Raw genomic sequence first — 21637 nt, 5'->3', positions numbered from 1 at the left:
CAACCAGAATGGAGCTGATCATAATCGTAACGAGGGTAATAAAGTGGTTCATCATGTGACTGATTACTATTTTTATGGTGGTCATTAACAACACCATGGTTGAATCCGCAGTGTTTTAGCATGGTCGATCATTAACCCATTGTTGGCTGTGGTGTGTTTTTCTCAAAGCCCAGAACTAAACAGGCTTTTTGACAAAAGTGCCATAAATTGAAGTCATGGGATTGCGGGATGCTGCAAAAAGCTGTTAATGCCAAGTGCCCGAAATGCAGTCATGTGACCAGGTAACCATTAGGACTTTGGAACCAGGTTGTAAATACTATTTGGTGGAGCAGTGGGCTAATGCCTCCTTAGTAACACCAGCTGCCTGCAATTAGTGCAGGTTCGCATCCCACCAGGCTCAAGGTTGACTCAGCCTTCCATCCTTCCGAGGTAGGTAAAATGAGGACCCAGATTGTTGGGGGCAATTAAGCTGACTTTGTAATAATGCCGCTTGGGGTGTGTGTGTGAAAGCCCTAATAAGCAGGCATATACATAGAACGAAGGCTACTGCTAATGCTTGTAAGCCGCCCTGAGTCTTCGGAGAAGGGCGGGATATGAATGGAATTAAAATAAATAAATAAATAAATAAATATTTTTTTTGGGGGGGGAGTCTGTTGCAACCAGTGAAAATTGCAACAGAACCCCCTCCCCCCAAAAAACATTATTTGCGACCTGGTTCCAAAATCCTAATGGTCCCCTGGTTGCGTGACTGCATTTCGGGCACTCAGCACTTTAGTCAACCTTCACTGGAATGACTTGTCTCCAGAGGTTGTGAGTGCTCCAATGCTGGAGGTTTTTAAGAAGAGATTGGACAACCCTTGTTGTCTGAAATGGTATAGGGCAGGGGTAGGCAACCTTGGCTCTTTTATGACTCATGGACTTCAACTCCCAGAATTCCTGAGCCAGCCATGCTGAGGAGAAAGGGAGAGGTTTCCATGCTAAGCCATGCTGGCTCAGGAATTCTGGGAGTTGAAGTCCACAAGTCATAAAAGAGCCAAGGTTTGCCTACCCCTGGTATAGGGCTTCCTGCCTGAGCAGGGAGTTGGACTAGAAGACCTCCGAGGTCCCTTCCAACTCTATTGTTCTGTTATTCTATTCTGTTACTCATCATCATTATCCTTCCAGCGTATAAGTCAATCTTTCTCAACCAAGCATGCTGGTTGGGGAATTCTGGGAGTTGAAGTCCACGAATCTTAAAAGTTGTTGAGAAACACTGCTTTAGCTCACTGATGTGGCTCAGGGTGGGTAATTCCAATTCTATGCCTTCTGGCTTGCTTTTTCTTTCTTTCTTTTTTGTTATTTGTTCAGGGGATGAAAGGAAGGGGAGTGGGGAAACCACCCCTTCTGGAAGCAAAAAGCTGTTGTTTTGTGACAGTACAGCATACATTAAGCCATGTTCTTGCATCATCTGGTGTTAGAACAGATTTCTAGCACACGCTGCAGCTCCTTAGCTTCGTGACTTGGATCTTGGCCTGCTTTCAGTTATCTAACCCTCCCTGGCATGCTTTTGGGCTGCACACGGCCCTATTCCTTTCTAGACTCCCGCCTTGCGCTTTCATGTATTAAGGCAAAGCCTGTATTTTGACAGCTGAGGCAGCTCGGTCCTTGTGAGATGGATCTGGATGCTCTCACTTTGAATCCCATCTGCACTTTGCACTGATTAGTTGGTTGGGTCGGTGGCCTACGGAAAGGCTTTCTCTCCCTCTCACAAATTGGTTCTCAAATTGGAGGGAATAATAATAACTTGGAGCTAAGATTGTCCCAAAGGTGCTTTTTCAAAGGGCAAACTGGACTTTGTTTTTCCTTGAAGACATTTCGCTCCTCAATCCAAGGAGCTTCTTCAGTTCTGGAGCACTTTGGTTCTGGAGAACTTGAAGAAGCTTCTTGGATGAGAATCAAAATGTCTTCAAGGAAAAACAAAGTCCAGTTGCCTTTTGAAAAAGCACCTTTGGGACAACCATGATTTGGACGTTGAGAATCTCCATAGACATTTATTGTACAACTGAAGCTGGTGTGTGTGTATGTGTGTGTGTGTGTCTATGCGCGTGCATATGTACACAAGCCCCTCAAGGCTTCCCAGAGCCCTTATGAAATTGTAATTATCAATGGGCCGAAGGAGAGACTATTAAATAATACTAATTGCCTGCTTTTGGAGAGTAATCTTATTAATGCATTGATTTGAATTATGTTTAAAAGCCAGTTTCATATAAATCAATTTTAGTTTTCATGTTGGCCTCTAGCATTAGAGTTGTTGGGAGTCAGATCCTATGTAAGTGATAATAATTATGAATAATAATTTTCTTAACATGTCTGATATAACACTTTGAAAACAAGAAAGTTTGATTCATTGTTGTTATACTAAGTGACCTGGGACTTAGGAAAAGCAATCTGAAAAAAAATTACAAAATATCACGACGTGCAGATCAAAGTTGAATGCTGATAGAAAAAGAAATTTGCTGTTATACCAGTCATGACTGGAGTTCTTGGAGCAATATCTATAGAACTCTCTTGATGTTTGGACACTTTAAATTTGTTAGACCCGAATGCCCTATTTTTTAAAAAAAGAATAACAACTTACTTGGAACTATCTATATCCTCAGATGCTACCAATAATTCTTAGGTCCTTGGTTAGGACTTGAATTATTTCCCCCAGTTTTTGACTGAATCTAACTATAGATCACCCTATAATTATGATTTGTCACACAGCCAGATGTTTAGAGGATATGGCATTTTTGTCTACCTTTAGAAGTCCTTCCAAAGGACCCAGTATAGGCAGATGTTGATGTTTTATGGTTTTAAGATATTGTCACAGGATGTAAGCTGTTGCAAGTAAAGCTGCCTTTTGCAATTGGTTGATGGTGATTTTGTCAGTACAGATGTAATTCAAGTGGTGCTGCAGAAGTTTTGGAATTTGCATCCAAGACACCTATTAGAATTGTTACTATCTTTCTGATCTCTCCATATCCACTGTCCAGATTTTTTTTAATCTTATCGACAGTTGTTAACTCTGGGGTGTTGTGTGGCAGGTGTGTTTGAATTCTAAAGTTGCCAAGCATTTAAGCTTCTTTATTTTCTATCACTTTGCCTATTTCGTGGTCTCCCTCAGTACCTGCCTGCAGGCAAATGGTATTTCCTGTAGATATTCCTATTATTATTATTATTATTATTATTATTATTATTATTATTATTATTATTATTATTATTATATAAAACTTTTATTCATAAAACATGAAACTCAGTCAACTGAACACTCAGACTGACTGGCACTAATGGTTGACACGGGTTGCTGCCAGCGTCCTAGGTATCAACCAGGTATCTCCTTAAAATATAAGATGTTCCGAGTAGCGCAGTCTTTTGTAGCTTTGCTGGAGTTATTGCAGGAAGCTGCAATTTCTTGATGTATTTTGCAAAGTTTTTGGACATAGTTCCCAGTGCCCCGATGACAATGGGTATCACTGTTACATCATCATCATCATCATCATCATCATTATTATTGTTGTTGTTGTTATTTCTGGAAGGTGGAAACCAACCCCTAGCTCAGCTTCAGTCTTAGATTATTGAAAGTTCCCCCCCACCCCAGCTTTATTGGGCTGATTAAACTCTGCTTCCCCTAATTTTGTTTCTTCCAACTGCATTGGAGCACAACACCCATACCAGCCAGCCAGACATGCCCCAAGCCTCTTTAAAGCATTTGGCATGTGCTCCTGCAAGCTGGCTGTAACAGGCTCATCTAGCTATTTGCGATGCTGGGAGGAAAGTTTTGGCAACCTTGCGATTCCGACAAAGGTCAGCGCACAATGTCGCTCTTTTGCTTGTAGGGGAGAGCGTAGGGTTGATGGTGCATGAACCTCGGCCAGCCTTTCCCGCTTCTGCTTCGTCATTGCCCGAAAGCCGAAGTGACTGGACTCTTGAGCAGCAACAAAAGCCGTGCCTTCTTCCTTTATTCTTGTTTTAAAGAGAGAGCGAGAGAGAAAGAAATGCAGGAAGGATTACGGGCCAAAGCAGCTGCTGCATGCTTTGAATGCATTGTGTAGAGGTCTCTGTTTTGACCCTGGTCAGACCCTTCATCATCGCCTGTCCACAAAGGGTGACTCATTCAGTCCCCAAATACTGCAGAGAGCAACCCTCAACTTAATCTCTGAAAACTTTCCTGCGGGTGGGGAGAAGGAAATTATCTGAAATTATCTCCCCTCCCCACCCTTCTTTTCCCGCAGAGGATTCCAGAGGACCTCACCCTCGATGCCTTCTTGGAAATGAACGACTCCAAAGTCAAAGACACGATGAAGAGATACGGGGCCAGCATGGAAGAATGTTCACGGCTGAACGGAGCCCTCACCTGCTTGCGGAAAGCAACGCGGATGGGTAAACAAAGGCTTCTGGGGACAATGGGGATTTTTCAAGGCGGGAGGAGAAGAGAAGGGGAATTGGGAAGGGAGACGTTTTCCTTGAGTTCACAGGGAGCTGGGGCTCTGCGGCGGGAAGAGGGGAGTGTGAAAAATGGGCTGCGGGAGGAGTTGCGACTTGCCGGCTTGCCTCCAGAAGTGGTGGGTGCTCCAACACTGGAGATTTTTAAGAAGAGACTCGACAACCATTTGTCTGAAATGGTTCAGGATTTCTTTGCCTGAACTGGACTAGAAGTCCTCCAAAATCCCCTCCATCTCTTTATTTTGGGGTGGGGTTTCGGGGTTTTTTTTGTGTTTTTTTTTGCACATGGGCAGGTTAGACTTTAGGAAGGTGTGGCTGGAAGAGTTAAGGTGGGTTGAACACTAGGAGGCAGGGAGTTTCAAGGGAGCTCATGAAAGCTCCCAACCTCCCAAGTTCCAAAGCTAATAATACCTGATCAAAATATGTAACCTGGAAGAAGGAGAATGTATTAAAATTGATTGGAAAAAATAGTCCAGTTAACCACATTTAATTTAAATTCAAGGGAAGTGAAATTAAATTTTTATTTATTTATTTATTTATTTTAGGTTTCCTATTCCCCTACTTTATGGAGGGCTGCCTGCTTTGGGTTCAGAATCTCCCACAATCCCCATGAAGCCCTAGCTGGACTATTCTCTACCCTCACCGTCCCAAGAATATGATTCTTGGCAAAACAACAAAAGATTCCCCACTTCCGTTTTTAAGACTTTATTCATGCCTTCAGCTATCGTGGCATGCATTAAGGCAGTGTTTCTCAACTTTGGTGACTTTTAAGATGTTTGGGCATCAACTCCCAGAATTCCTCAGCCATGCCTACTTGAAATGGGGGCAACATTTTAATGGGGGGGATTGAAACAGGAAGTCATTTTACTGATTTACAAAGTAGTCCTGTCTATGTCTGTGGCGGTTCTTGGTGCTCTCCTAGCTTGGTTTGTTTCCTCGCAGACGTCTCATGACCCAACTAGGTAATATCATCAAAGGGTGGAGTTTGTTCCCTGTTTATATAACCATTGCTTGTCCTGCCAGTGTGGATTTTCTCCTTGGTAGTTCCTCAGTTAAGGTATTGTCTTTTACTTGATTGTTCATCTTGCTAGTTTCCTAGTTAGGATATTACCTAGTTAGGGTATTATTATTAAGTAAGTATTATTAAGTAACTATTAGGGTGTTGCCTAGACGGGTAACGTCTACAAGCAAACATCCGAGCTCAGAGAGCATCAAGGACTTCACAATTCAACCCTGAGCTATAGATACTCTCTTCTATTGAAACCATTAGTATGAACTTGATTGGGTAACAGAATCGTGCAAGTCTGAAAATATTTCTTGCGTCTCCTTTCCAGAGAACTAGGCTGTTCCCTTCTGAGACGCTGTTTCTACCCTGCTCCTACTGTGAGCTATCTCTTCTCTGACTGTTGTGTAGGCTGCAGCTTTTCCTCTCGTCTTCTTTATCCTCACAGCCCATTATGCATTTGAATCAGGGACTCACTTGTCTCTATACAAGAGACACTAACGCAGGGGTCTTCAAACTTGGCCCTTTTATGACTTGTGGACTTCAACTCCCAGAATTCCTTAGCCAGGCATGCTGGCTGAGGAATTCTGGTTGTTGAAGTCCACAAGTCATAAAAGGGCCAAGTTTGAAGACCTCTCCACTAAAGGGTAGAGGATGGAATTGGAGCAAGACAGGTAGGTGTTAGCGTGAAATTATAGTTGCCATCCCCCCCCCCCCAAAATCCATCTCCTCAGTCCAGTGTTTTTCAGTAAGAGAATTTCAGAGTTGGAAGGGACCTTGGCAGTCTTCTAGTTCAACTCCTGCTCAAGCAGGAAATTCTATATCATTTCAGTCAAATGGTTGTCCAATCTCTTCTTCAAAACCTGCAGTCATGGAGCACCCATGACTTACGGAGGCAAGCCATTCCATTGATTAATTGTTCTCACTGTCAGGAAATTTCTTCGTAGTTCTAGGTTGGTTCTCTCCTTGATTTGTTTCCATCCATTGCTTCTTGTCCTGCCTTCAGGTGCTTTGGAGAATGGGTTAACTGTGTCATCTTTGTGGCAGGCCCTTAGATATTGGAACACTGCTATCATGTCACCCCTAATCTTTCTTTTTATTAAACTAGACATACCCAATTTCAGCAATCGTTCCTTATATGTTTTAGCCTCCAGTCCCCTAATCATCTGTTGTGATTCAGCGTCAACCTGTGGTTCCGGCAGCTGAGTCGGATGATTCTGAAGAGGAGGAGGAGGGGTTTGGAGAGCCTTTGGTCACCAAGGTTCAGGAACGCTTGCCTTAGTCTGTCGTGTCCCCTGTGCGCCTCATTGTTTCATGTATGGCTTTTCATGAACTGTGTCTTCATATCTCCATGCAGGTGGAGAGCACAAAGACCATCTGATGTGGAATCCACCTGATGTTTGCCGGGAAACCAGTCTGATGCCCCCTTCTGAACTTTCCCCCTGCCCTCCAGGGCTCACGTGGATACAAGGCAACCTTTCCCATTTGAAAGGCAACGGCCCACAGTCCCGTTCTGTCTCCATCTCCACCATCCCCTCTTCAGACAACTTACCTACGAGTCAAGGTCCCCCTACCTTTGCCGATAACCTGTTGGAATCCTTTGTTTTCCCCACTCACTGTGGGCGGTGGAACCTCAGAACTCCTCACAGCATTACCATTACCCCACCAACCACCCCCCAGCTCAAGAGAGGGAAGCCACCACGGACTCCACCTCCACCCAGCCGAAAGGTTTTCCAGCTGCTGCCTAACTTCCCAACCCTCACCAGGAGCAAATCTCATGAGTCCCAACTCGGCAATCGGATAGATGAAGTTCCTCCTATGAAGTAAGAGTCCTTCTTTCCTCTCCTTGCTATCCATATTAGCATAGTCCAGGAGTAGGCAACCTTGGCTTTTTTATGACTTGTGGACTTCAACTCCCAGAATTCCTGAGCCAGCCATCCTGAGGGTAAAGGGAGAGGTTTCCATGCTGAGTCATGCTGGCTCAGGAATTCTGGGAGTTGAAGTCCACGAGTCCTAAAAGAGCCAAGGTTGCCTACCCCTGGTATAGCCCATTTAAAGCCTTCTGCATTGCTCCTGAGCCTGGGAAAAAATCACTTCCGACTCTCAGGAAAGGTGTTAAGAACTGTGTTATTTTTCACTGTTTTTCATTGGGTCATCAATGGTGTTTATTTGAAGTGGGTGTGGCCACCTAGAATGACTGACAAGTAGCCCTCAACTTACGAGTGTGGTGAGGCCAGAAATCTGGTTGTAAGTCGTTTTCACAGTGGTTGTTAAGTAGAACACATGGTTGTAAGTGTAAATCCATTCATCCGAATGGACAGTTTTTGCCAGAAGAGTGGTTGCTTAGTGATTATTCAAAATTACAATGGACTTCCCTGGGAATATTTACAACCCAGTTCCAATGGTTGCTCTCTTCATGTCATCCCACCCCCAGCCCCTATTGGGACTGGAAAATTCATCATTAAGCGAGGCATAATGTGACTGCACCCAATTTTATGACTTGTTTTGCCACAGTCATTACTTGAGTCACTGTGGTTGTTAAAGAGAGGCACCACATTATCACAACTAAACCCTACTGGACTCAGTGGTTAAACTGCAATACTGCAGGCAAACTCTGACCACAGCCTGGAGTTCGATCCTTACGGGGCTCAAGGTTGACTCAGCCTTCCGCTTTTCCAAGGTTAGTAAAATAAGGACCCAGGATTGTTGGAGGCAATATTCCAGTAATGCTTCAACATGCTGTAAAGCACCATGGGGCAGTATATAAACTTACAATGCTATTGCTGTTATCACAATTTATAACTTTCCCTGTTGATTTTGCTGGCTGGGAAAATTGCAAATTGCAATCCCGTAATCACAGGATCCTGCAACCGTTGTGAATGCGAGCTGGTTGCCAAGCATCTGATTCTCAATCACATGATCACAAGGATGGCTGGTTGATTGTAACTTCTAGGATGGGTCATAAGTCACTTTTTTCAGCAACATTGTAACCTCAAACTGTCGTAAATCAGGGACTAGCTGTCTTCAGAATCCATTAGCTAGATCGGAAAACAAAAGTATGCCCAGGAAAGATTGATATATGTGCATTTTCATTGCTTTGCTCAGATCAGTGTTTCTCAACCCCCAGTCACTTGCAGATGTGCGGACTTCAACTCCCAGAATTCCCCAGCCAGCAATGCTAGCTGGGGAACTCTGGGAGTTGAAGTCCGCACATCTTCAAGTGACTGGGGGTTGAGAAACACTGTTCTGACTCACATGCAAATAGTCTCAGATTTGACCCTAAGCATTTTGAGAGCTGCAAAATCTTCTTGTGAAATCTGACAGAGAGGCTGTCCTGAGTCAGATATTTTCAATTGTTTGACTCCAATATAAGGTGATTCTTGTACGTTAACATGAATTATACATGATTGTGACTCACTTTTTCTCCCTTCTTTCTTTTTGTGTCTTTTTAGATTTGGTAAGAGATGCTTTGTTTTGGAAAACTTTATTCCTGCTCCAGAGGGGGTGAAAAAGCTGCAGAAAGTTGACCTCGGAATAGTAGGACCAACTGTTTCTTAATAACAGCTTTTTAAAAAAAAAATAAGTGCAGGAGAGAAAGCTAACAAAGTACTTCCCCAAAGTGTTTAAGTCCCTGTATTCTGACTTCTTTCATACTTTCAGTGATTATCAAGATATACCCATGTTTAAACTTGAATCTCTCCAAGATGGTGTTGGGTTCTTCGTGATGTAGCATATTGTGGGAATCTAATATGTTGTGTGAACCAGGCCATAATATAAAACCACACGTGCCTTGGTTTATTTGCTTGGGCGAGTCTGAGGATGGGAATTGTGTTTTGTTAACTTGGCTTTTATTTTGATTAATCTAGCCAAGAAATTTGTATTTGAAAATATGCGTATTAATATTTGGAGAGTCAAGACACAGTAGTACTCAACTTATGACCACAACTGAGCCCACCATTTTGGTTACTAAGCAAGGCGATCGTTAAGTGAGTCACATCTGAGTTTATGACCTTTTTTCACCATGGGTGTTGAGCAAATGACTGCGCTTATTAACTGAATCATGTGCTTGTTCAGAAAATCAGGCTTTCCCCATTGACTTTGCTTGTTGGAAGGTGGCTGGGAAGATTGCAAACCCTGGGATGCTACAAATGTCGTAAATACGTGTCTGTTGCCAAACACCCACATTTTCATGACATGACTTTGGGGGATGGTATGATGGTTGTGTGGGGACTGGACATAAGTCACTTTTTTGCAGCGCTGTTGCAACTTTGAACAGTCACTAAACAAATGGTTGTAAGTCAAGGACCACCTGTGTACACCCATCCCTTTATTTCTAACAGTGAAATGCTCAGGAGTCTGACTAGGGATCTGCAGCTAGCCCAGATGCTGCCCGTACGGGGTCCACCATACCTTATTTGGAGTAGGGGGCATCTTTCAAATTCTGGCAGATTACTAATTGCTTTTTTCAGAAGGCTGAAGGGGGTATGTACCTCAATCTCAGAGAAATCAACAGGACTGGAACTATTTTTTTTTTTGCTTTGTCGCTTTATTTTTCTTCTCATCTTTGGGGAATGTCTAGAGCAGTGTTTTTCAAACTGGCAATTTTTAAGGTGTGTGAACTTCAATTCCCAGAATTCTCTAGCCAACTTAAAAAGGTAAAGGTTCCCCCGCACATGTGTGCTAGTTGTTTCCAACTCTAGGGGCCGGTGCTCATCTCCGTTTCAAAGCCAAAGAGCCAGCGTTTGTCCGAGGACGTCTCCGTGGTCATGTGGCCAGCATGACTAGACGCCAAAGGCACACGGAACGCTGTTACCTTCCCACCGTAGTGGTCCCTATTTTTCTACTTGCATTTTTACGTGCTTTCGAACTGCTAGGTTGGCAGAAGCTGGGACGAGTAACAGGCGCTCACTCTGTTACGCGGCACTCAGGATTCGACCCGCCAAACTGCTGACCTTCTGATCGACAAGCTCAGCGTCCTAGCCAACTTACCAGGTCGGAAATTCTAGGGGTTGAAGCCCACACATCTTAAAAGTTGCCGAGTTTGAAAAACACAGATCTCTAGAGGGAATGTATCCAAACTATGGAACGTCTATGAAGTTTGCCACAGCAAGTTTGCACTGAGGTTTAATTTACCTTTTTGGCCCTTTGGGGTTTAAATTGGAATGTTGACGGTCCTTCTCTTAAATTTTGGCAGTTGCCTTCCCATACCTTATACCATCTTGGCCCCCTACGAAGTATATTTATTAATTAATTTATTTAATTGATTTTATATACCGCCCTATTCCCGAAGGACTCAGGGCGGTTTACAGGGCGAGTTAAAACAATACAATAAGTACACTTTAAAATAGAATTAAATAAGACTATATGGACTTGGAACTCTCCGAATTCGTCAACTAGGCTAGCTGTTGCTGAGAATTCTGGGAATTGAAGACCACTCATTTGGAGGGCTCCCAGATTTGTCTTGCGCTCGTGATCGATGCTCCATCTCTGCACCCGCTGCTTGCACAGAACCATCTCCTCTCACCCCCCCCACCCCACCCCCGCCAGTCCACAAAGCTGGAAAGGTTGGAGACCCCTGCTTTACACTGAATGACCCAGTTACAATGTTCCTACCAGATGATTATCTACTCAAGCTTGACTAAATTTGGAGAGGAGTAGAGGCATTCTCTTGTGTCTTATTTTTCCCCTAAGGCTTCTCTTTCAAGCTGATAAAAGGGAAATTGTTTTCAAAGTGCATTTTTGAGAGGAAGAGAATTTCAGATCGGACCCATGGATGGAGTACAGTCATTTTGCACGTTGCTTGGTGCACTGGGTAGCCCAACAGGATTCATTTCTTTTGTGCTGTTTACAGTGATCTTTAGCAATTCCTCTTTCTAAGCACAGTGGGCATTTTTCAAAACTCTAAATACGGGTAGTCTTCGACTTATGACCACAATTGAGCCAAAAATTCCTGTTGCTAAGTGAGACATTTTTCCTGAGTTTTACAACCTATCATGCCACAGTTGTTAAGTCAATCTGGCTTCCCCATTGACTTTGCTCGTCAGAAGGTCGCAGAAGGGGATCACATGGTCCTGGGACACTGCAAACATCATAAAAATGAGTCAGTTGCCAAGCATCCAAATTTTGATGCTGCAATGGTCATAGGTGTGAAAAACGGTCATAAGTCACTTTTTTCAGTGTTGTTGTAACTTAAATGGTTACTAAATGAACTGTTGTAAGTCAAGGGCCATTGTCAGTTGGCGGACTGGAGGAAAAGGGAGGGGGAAACATTTTACATGCGTGCATACGCATGCTCACGGAGGCCGCGAGCACTCACATGCCACAAACGGGGCATGCCTAGCACCCGTGTGATAGTCACTAGCCCTGCTCCATTCTTGCCTGGCGCAGCGCCTTGTTTCTGTGCCCCATGGCATGGTGGCGGTTCTTTTTGTGCCTTGCAGAGCAGCGGCGACCAGTTTTTGTGCCCCATGGTGTGGCAGTGGCCTGTTTCTGCCAGCAGCATCCATTTTTACGCCTTGCAGTGTGACAGCGGCCCATTTTTGCACCCCGCAGTGTGGCGGCATCCATTTTTGCACCTTGCAGCGTGGTGGCGGCCCATTTTCACACCCTGAGGCGTGGCAGCATCCCGTTTTTGCACCCTGAGGCACAGCGGCGACCCATTTTTGTGCCCCGCAGCGCTGGCACAAGTGAGGGGGTGTGCGTGCACACATGTGCACACTGGCCAGCCTGTCCCGCAGCCCAGTGGCCAGCAGGCCATGGCCCACTACTGGGATGAGGCCCACAAGTTGGGGACCCCTGCTGTACTTAATCAGCTACCAAGTAGTTTTTGATTTTAGGAAGTTTCTCCTAAAACTGTGTTTCTGGAAAATAAGGGTTATGTTCTACCCGCTGTAGCAGTGGGGATATTCACTCCATTTCTGCCTGACAAATCTTCAGGTACCCCTACTTCTGACTCAAGTTTTTCAGTAGAAATCTGTAGCTCAGGGTTGAACTGTGGTGTTTTTGATGCTCTCTGAACTTGGTTGTTTGCTTGCGGAGGGTTCACGATCCAACCAGGTTACATCATCAGCGTGAGGGAGCGTAGATATTATCTAGTTCAGGGGTGTCAAACTCAATTTCATTGAGGGCTGCATCAGCATTGCGGTTGCCCTCGGGGGGGGCGTGGCCTACTGGGTGGGCGTGGCTAGAGTGCATATGGCCTACTGGGTGGGCGTGGCCAGCTCTACATCGTTCGCCTCAAGGGTGCCTATGGGGGCCTGGGCAGGAGTGGGACAGATCTGAGGGTCTCTGGCAGAAGGAGGGTCTCTGGGCCAGGGCCAAGGCAGTGGGGGCCGTTCCCTCACTGTTTCCAGGATGGCTTCGGGGGCCGCATGAAACCACTTCACGGGCCGGATCCGGCCCCCGGGCCTTGTGTTTGACATGTCTGATCTAGTTGGATCCTGAAACATCTACAAGCAAACAGCCAAGCTCAGAGACTAACACCAAGAATGCCACAACTCAAGTTTTTAAAGAATTTGAGAACAGAGGGATCAAAGAGATTTAATTTAATTTAATTTAATTTAATAACATTTATATACCGCCCTTCTCCCTGAGGACTCAGGGCGGTTCACAGGGCAGAATAAAATAGCGAATACAAACATTAAAATAAGATTAAACAAATTGCCCTAGTTAAAAACAATATAAATACAACACTAAAAACCCCCAGAAAAGTTAAAAAACGAAAAATAAAATAACCCCAACACTCCCCCTCAGGCTAGGCCGGCTTGTACAAACAGAAATGTCTTGAGATCGCGACGAAAGGAGCGAAGATCGGGCGCCATCCGGAGCTCAACCGGTAGCTGATTCCACAGCTCCGGAGCGCCCACAGAGAAGGATCTCCCCCTGGGGGCCACCAATCGGCATTCTCTGATCGGTGGCACCCTGAGGAGGCCCTCTCTGTGGGAACGCACAGGGCGCAGGGAGCTTGATGCCGGCAGCAGATGTTCCCTGAGGTACTCCGGCCCCATGCCATGGAGTGCTTTAAATACCGTTACCAGTACCTTGAATCTCACCCGGAAGACAACTGGCAACCAATGCAGCTCACGGAGCAGAGGCGTAACGTGGGAGTATCGGGAGGCTCCCAACACCACTCTCGCGGCTGCATTCTGTACCAGTTGGAGCTTCCGAGTAGTCCTCAAGGGCAGCCCCATGTAGAGAGCGTTGCAGTAGTCCAGACGAGAGGACACGAGCGCATGAGTGACCGTGCATAAATCGTCCCGGCTAAGATAGGGCCGCAACTGACGCACCAGGCGAACCTGTGCGAAGGCCCCCCTAGTCACGGCTCCTATATGGTCTTCCAAAGTGAGCCGTGAATCTAGGAGGACCCCCAAGTTGCGAGCCCTATCTACGGGGGGTAATAGTTCACCCCCCATAACTAGAGGTGGAATGTCCGAATAAACCCGGGACGAAGGTATGCAAAGCCACTCAGTCTTGTCGGGGTTGAGTTGGAGTCTGTTCCTCCCCATCCAGACCCGAACCGCCTCCAGGCAACGGGACATCACGTTGAGGGCATCACTGGGGTGGTTTGGGGTCGAAAAGAAAAGTTGGGTATCATCAGCGTACTGATGATACCCAACTCCAAAGCCACGAATGATCTCACCCAGCGGCTTCATGTAGATGTTGAACAGGAGAGGCGAGAGGACCGACCCCTGAGGAACTCCACAAATGAGAGACCTCGCGGTCGACCTCTGCCCCCCTGCCAACACCGACTGCGAACGTCCCAAGAGATAGGAGGAGAACCACTGTAAAACTGTGCCTCCCACTCCCAATCCCCTGAGACGCCGCAGCAAGATACCATGGTCGATGGTATCGAAAGCCGCCGAGAGGTCTAATAGGACTAGGACAGAGGAATGCCCCCTGTCCCGAGCCCTCCAGAGATCATTCACCAGCGCGACCAATGCCGTCTCCGTGCTGTACCCGGGCCTGAAACCCGATTGGTACGGGTCTAGATAATCCGCTTCATCCAGGACCAAAGGGAGCTGATGCGCCACCACACTCTCAACAACCTTCGCAAGAAAGCGAAGGTTGGAGACAGGACGAAAGTTGTTCAATACAGCCGGGTCCAGGACAGGCTTCTTGAGGAGAGGCCTCACCACCGCCTCCTTCAAGACGGCGGGGAAGATACCCTCACTCAAAGAGGCCGATATAACTGCCTGGAACCAGCTGCGTGTCCTCTCCCGGGCTGCATAAACCAGCCAGGAAGGGCACGGGTCCAGTAAACATGTGGTGGCGCTCAGCCTCCCCATGATCCTGTCCACTTCCTCCGGAGTTACAGAATCAAACTCCTCCCAGATGGTATCGACAAGACCACCCGTGTCCTGATCGTCAGACTCTGCCCAGTCAGAGTCCAAACCGGTCCGAATCCGAGCGATTTTGTCCGACAGATGTTGGTTAAACTCCTCGGCACGTCCCTGCAAGGGATCCTCCCTCACCTCCTGATTTAGGAGGGAGCGAGTCACCCTAAACAGGGCGGCCGGGCGATTATCTGCGGACGCAATAAGGGTGGCGAAGTGGTTAGACCTCGCCTCCCTAATTGCAGCGAGATAAGACCTAATATAGGCTCTTAGTCGCAATCGGTCGGGTTCAGATCGGGTGGACCTCCAACCGCTCTCTAGGCCCCGTCTCCGACGCTTCATCTCCCGGAGCTCCGCAGAAAACCATGGAGCCCGACGGGATCTGCACCGGGTCAGGGGCCGCAAGGGTACAACTCGGTCAAGGGCCTCAGTGGCCGTCCTTTCCCAGGCCTCCACTAGGGTCTCGGCCGAGCTGTGAGTGAGGGAGGCAGGTGGGGACCCCAGCGCCGCCTGGAACCTTTGGGGATCCATTAAGCGTCTGGGGCGGTACCATTTGAGTGGTTCCAAACACCCACGGCGGGGGGTGGCAAAACGGAAGACCAGCCGCAGGAGATGATGATCGGTCCATGACAGGGGCATAATAATTGGAGAGCCCCCACCAAGATCATCTAACCACCGTCCAGACAAGAAAACAAGGTCAAGGGTGTGGCCTCCTTCATGAGTCGGTCCCGTAATTACTTGCGTCAGGTCCATGGCCGCCATGGAAGCCATGAACTCCCGAGCTAACTCAGATGATCCTCCCAGCGATGGTAGGTTGAAGTCCCCCAAAACTATAAGTTTCGGGAACTCAACCACCAGCCCCGAGAGGACATCAAGCAGCTCAGGCAGGGCTGCTGCTGCGTGACTAGGCGAAAGGTACACCAGCAGCAAGCCCAACTGCGCACCAGGGCCGCATCTCAAAAAGAGAGACTCACACCCGACTGTCTGGGAAACGGTGGCCTCCCGCGGACACAAGGTCTCCCTCACAACAACAGCCACTCCCCCACCCCTACCCTGAGCCCGAGGCCGGTGCAGCACCCGGAAACCTGGTGGGCAAAGATCAACCAGAGGAACACCGCCCTCTGGGCCCAACCAGGTCTCCGAGATGCAAGCCAGGTCAGCCTGCTCACCCTCGACCAAGTCTCGAACGAGAGGAGCCTTATTAACGACCGACCTGGCATTCAAATACACCAGCCGGAGCTCAGGAGGCTGCACATCCTCACTCCCGGGACCTCGGGGCGGAACCAGAGGGTCGGAGTGCCTCACCGCTTGTAAGCAGCGGAGAGGCCTTCCCTGAGACCGATACGGCCCTCTGTTCCTACACCTGCTGCCATTCCCTATCGTCGTGGGAATAGGCAATCCCACGACTGGCCCTGGAGCCCCAGAAGCAGCCAACCCCCGCTCCTCCCCATCGCGATCAGCCTCAGCACTAGCCTGAACAACGGTAGATGGACTGCCCCCCTCGTCCAAACAACCAAGAAAAGAACCCTTCCTCCTCCCTAACCCCCAAAAAAATTTTGACAAAAAACAAATCAAAGACCTCCTGTTGGGTCTACGTCGGAGGTCCGTAACCGTGCCCGGCCATCTCTCAGGATCCCAATAAATGGGACCTTCCTCGAGATTATACTCGGCCGGAAAGGCGGGCCGCCTCCAGGAGGGGGGAGCACCCCTGAGGGCGAGCAAGTCTGTAGAGGAGTACCTCAAACAAGGCATAAAGCAGTCCAGATATAGGCAGTCCATAATCAATTGATTTAAGGAGGAACCAAACAGAGAACAAGTAGATGTCCCGAGCCTCCACCCAGCCACTGCCACTCAGCTGGGTGTCCCCCAAGATAGGCCAACCACCGCCCTCTCACGACAGTTGGAAAGCCTATACCAGGGGGGAATAGTCCGAAATATCCATCCTGGGTACAGCATGTCCCCTAGAGCTCTCACCTCTAGGGGCAGCAGATGTAAGTTCAGGCCACCCTCTCACTGTGGCCAGTACCCAGGGAACTCTGAATCCTTTGGGGCCGATATGTGAATGGCAATAGAGAACAGTCCAAGGCAGGGATAAAATAATATAGTACATCATCAAAGTCTGAACTACTAGGTGGCCAAATCCTTCGCTGCTCTGTCCTTCGAAAAAGTTTATCATGGCCAATTCTGCAGTCATTGGGGTCTTCCAAGTTATCTAATTCTTTTAGGTCCACAAATCCAATGGCACCAACCAGAGTCACAACTGGTGTCACGGGAAACATAAATCTTTCAAGGGACCACTGGGCTCCACTGGGATCCACCGGCATTAACCGGCTAGCCCAGGAACCCTCGGGGCCACCAACAGCAGTAGGAGTACCAGGCCATCCAGAAGGAACAAAGCAAGCAGAGGAAACAATAAGTTGATTACAGCGTCGCCGCTGAGCCGCCAGGGCGACCGCCACCACCGGAGCATTGCTGCAGACGCCACCGCCATTGCTGCCGCCGCCAGGACGCTGATGGAGCCGAGAGTAAACATTCGATGGAAAGGGAGGCCTAAAGCGGCCCCGGCACAACGCCGCCGCCGCCGCCATCCCCGTCGCCATCCAAGCGAGCCAGGAACGCCGCCGCCGCCACAGCCGAGGGAGACCAGGCCGACCACAGAAGCGGCCCGAACGGCCCGAAACGCCTCCACCGAAGCCGCCAGAAGCGAGGGACCATCCGAAGGCCGGCTCCGCAACCGCCGAGGACACCCAGCAAATGGCCGATGGAAAGGCGGGCCCAGAACGGCCCCGGAGAACGCCGCCGCCGCCGACGCCGTCCCCGTCGTCCCCGGAACGAACCAGCAACGCCGCCGCCGCCACAGCCGAGGGAAAGCCGCGAAAGACCAATCCGGCCACAGAAGCGGCCCGGAACGGCCCGAAACGCCTCCGCCAAGGCCACCAAGGCCGCCAGCAGCCAGGGACCTCCCGTGAACGCCGGGTCCGCCATCGCCGAGGACGCCGCCGCCGAAGCCGCCGGCCGCCGCAACCACCAGGCCCGCGAAAACGGCCCGAAAAACGCCCGAGGGAGCAGGTAGGCGCCCCCAACATCCAGTTGAAAAAAGGGTAGGGCTGGCAGCTAACGGAGTCCAAAACCTTCATCCTTCAGCTGCCTAAACTATTGCGCTCACTATCCCCCCAACCCAGAGGGTGTAAACACCCCTGGGGGGCTCCTAGGACACCTATTTTTCTAAGACTTGCAGAGCTCACTCGAACAGATCCGCCCGCACGTCCGCCATCTTACACCCTAAATATCTTGCTGATTGATCAAGAGAAAAAAAGAGTTTGAATGCCACATCCTTGAGAATGATGCTGACAGCTAAAGTTACCTCAACCCTGATAACTGATAACATAGAAACTGCCAGTTTTCTTAGCAAGAATATGGGTGTGGTTTGCCAATGGCTTTTTCCATTTTTTTTTTAAAAAACCTGAATTTAGTACACACTTCTGGGATTTGGGGGTTGGTCTCTTTTCCAATTACCAAATAGTTCTGACCTTGCTTAATTCTTCAAAATCAGCAAAAGTCAGCTAGATATTGTTACCTTTATCTTAGAATATTAGATTATATCAAAATGGGGTTGGGTAGTTTATAGGTTTTTCACATTGTGGAATTTTAATGTGGTAAGCTGCCCAGAGTTACCATGCATGAGTTGGGCGATTATGCAAATGTGTTTAATAAGTAAATAACTCTGGGGTGCCCCCCCTTTCCTTAATGCCCTAAACAGAGTCTTATTTTGCTTAATGGTTAATCCAGGGCTGTGGCTGAAGCTTCTGGAAATAGTAGTTCAGCAGCATCTGCAAGGCTATGTATACAGGCTAAGCATTAATGCAGTTTGCTTCCTTATATTATAGCATACTGTCTGAAGCGGCTATTGTAGTTTGTAAACCATGGTTTGTGAATTATAGCATATCGATTGAACCCTGCCCATTATGGTGGATTTAATAAACCGTGGCTAAACCAAAGTTAGTATTTTGTGTCAAGGCAGCCAGCATCTACCACTAATAACCATTCCTGTTGCCACAAAAAGGAGGGGGGGGTCAACCTTTTCTCCAAAGCACCTGAGAACAGGAGAGGAAGCAATGGGTGGAAATTAATGAAGGAGAGAACCAACCTAGAACTAAGGAGAAATTTCCTGTGAGATTATTATTATTATTATTATTATTATTATTATTATTATTATTATTATTATTATTATTATTATTATTATTATTATTATTATTATTATTAATAATAATAATAATAATAATAATAATAATAATATCATCATCATTATCATCATCATCATCGGCTTGCTTCCAAAAAATGTGGGTACTCCAACACTGGAGGTTTTTAAGAAAAGATTGGACAACCATTTTTCTGAAATGGTATAAGGTTTCTTGCTTGAGCAGGGTGTTGGACTAGAAGACCCTCAGGGTCCCTTCCAATTCTGTTATTCCTACCAACCTACTTAGGGATCCTACCTGAAGAGGAGGAACACCCATTTGAAAACAGTAGCATTCCCGAAATATCAAGCCTGAGGACATTGCATGCATTTGCCTGAGAGCTAGCTTCTTGTTTTTCATGCTGCATCTACTGTTGCATTCCTCTAGCTAAGATTAGGGTTTGGCTTGTCAAGAGTTCAAATCTCCCTATCCCTGCTTAATCTTATATAGAAAGTACAGTCTTCAAGAAAAAGTCCAGGCCACTTTAGGGTCCCCATAGCAGGAGGGATCTTGGAGTCCTAGTGGACAATCACTTCAATATGAGCCAGCAGTGTGCTGCAGCTGCCAAGAAAGCCAACACAGTGCTAGGCTGCATTAACAGAGGGATAGAATCAAGATCATGTGAAGTATTAATACCACTTTACAATGCCTTGGTAAGGCCACACCTGGAATACTGCATCCAGTTTTGGTCACCACGATATAAAAAAAGATGCTGAGACTCTGGAAAGAGTACAGAGAAGAGCAACAAAGATGATTACAGGTCTGGAGGCTAAAACATATAAGGAACGGCTGCTGGAATTGGGTATGTGTAGTTTAATGAAGAAAAGGACGAGGGGTGACATGATAGCAGTGTTTCAATATCTCAGGGTCTGCCACAAAGAAGAGGGAGTCAAGCTATTCTCCAAAGCACCTGAAAGCAGGACAAGAAGCAACGGATGGAAACTAGTCAAGGAGAGAAGCAACCTAGAACTAAGGAGAAATTTCCTGACAGTTAGAACAATTAACCAGTGGAACAACCTGCCTCCAGAAGCGGTGAATGCTCCAACACTGGAGGTTTTTAAGAAGAGACTGGACAGCCATTTGCCTGAAATGGTATAGGGTTTCCTGCCTGAGCAGAGGGACGGACTTGAAGACCTCCAAGGTCCCTTCCAACTTTACTGTTATGATTATGATTATGAATGTAAACTGAGCCTTTAGGTCAGGGGTGTCAAACTCAATTTCATTGAGGGCCGCATCAGCATTGCGGTTGCCCTCAGGGGGCCAGGTGGGTGTGGCCAGGGTGGGCGTGGCCTACTGGGTGGGCGTGGCTAGAGTGCGTATGGCCTACTGGGTAGGCGTGGCCAGCTCTACATCGTTCGCCTCAAGGGTGCCTATGGGGGCCTGGGCAGGAGTGGGACAGATCTGAGGGTCTCTGGCAGAAGGAGGGTCTCTGGGCCAGGGCCAAGGCAGTGGGGGCCGTTCCCTCACTGTTTCCAGGATGGCTTTGCGGGCCACATGAAACCACTTCGCGGGCCGGATCCGGCCCCCGGGCCTTGTGTTTGACATGTCTGCTTTAGGTATTAAAATTGCTAATGCAGGAACATGCAATGCATATATCTGAAAGCACAATTTTGTCACCTAAGGGCTCCTAGTTCTGCTCCTAGTCATATAAATACAAAGAAGGCTAATTTCACATACATCTGTGGTTTTGAGCTTATGATTTTACGGTTCAAAGCTTTGAAATGCTTCATAATGAGATTGAGGTGTGGATTCGCTGTGTTTTTGGCAGTTGGGTCTGATAGCGATTATGTAGTAAGAAATGCTGTTTTTGGTGGCTGAAGAAATGAAGGAACTATATAAAGAGGTCTTGCTCAACCTTGGGAACGTTAAGATGTGGAGCTCAGTTCCCAGACTTTCCTAGCCAGTATGGCTGACTGTGGAATTCTGGAAGTTGAATCCACATCTTTGTTCATTTATTTATATTTATGATGAATGTATTTTATGATGATAATAATCATGAATTATCACTTGTTGTTTGTATGTACACTGAGAGCTTATGCACTGGAGACAAATTCCTTGTGTGTGTCCAGTCACACTTGGCGAATAAAGAATTCTATTCTATTCTATTCTATTCTATTCTATTCTATTCTATTCTATTCTATTCTATTCTATTCTATTCTATTCTATTCTATTCTATTCTATTCTATTCTATTCTATTCTATTCTATTCCCTTTCCTATTACTATTACTATTACTATTACTATTACTATTACTATTACTATTACTATTACTATTACTATTACTATTACTATTCTTCCCCAAGGTTGAGAAACACTGATACAAAAGAAGGAGAGGTTAAAAAAAAGAAATAAAATATTTGACAGTCCATCTGCAAAGCTGCTGCTTTGCCTGGCATCCAGGATCTGCTCCATTTTATAAGAGTTTCCCCCCACAGCTTTTCCCCTCTTCATTTCACTGAGTAAAAAACGGTCATTCTGCTTGCTGATAATTATAAGATTCCACCAGGTTGGCACACTGTTAGTTTATTATAAGCATCATATCTTGTGCAGAGATGTGAGAGGTTTGCCCGAATGGGCTTTCCCAGCTGCCACAGCAATACCA

General features: G+C 47.0%; 1 protein-coding gene across 1 annotated transcript in view; it reads left to right on the top strand.

Moving 5' to 3' along the window:
• The window catches only part of KSR1 (kinase suppressor of ras 1), a 206949-nt gene that overhangs the window by 132774 nt on the left and 52538 nt on the right, over nucleotides 1-21637 (top strand). The window contains exons 3-5 of the mRNA XM_081346632.1: nucleotides 4254-4401; nucleotides 6825-7290; nucleotides 11923-11927. Of these exons, the coding sequence (XP_081202758.1) occupies nucleotides 4254-4401; nucleotides 6825-7290; nucleotides 11923-11927 (619 nt within the window). The remainder of the gene's footprint in view (nucleotides 1-4253; nucleotides 4402-6824; nucleotides 7291-11922; nucleotides 11928-21637) is intronic.

The sequence above is a fragment of the Vipera berus genome, assembly GCF_964194415.1.
Source record: "Vipera berus genome assembly, chromosome: 1".
In the NCBI taxonomy this organism is placed as follows: domain Eukaryota; kingdom Metazoa; phylum Chordata; class Lepidosauria; order Squamata; family Viperidae; genus Vipera; species Vipera berus.
Note: the sequence above shows the minus strand (reverse complement) of the source record. Positions and strands in the feature narration are given on the sequence as shown.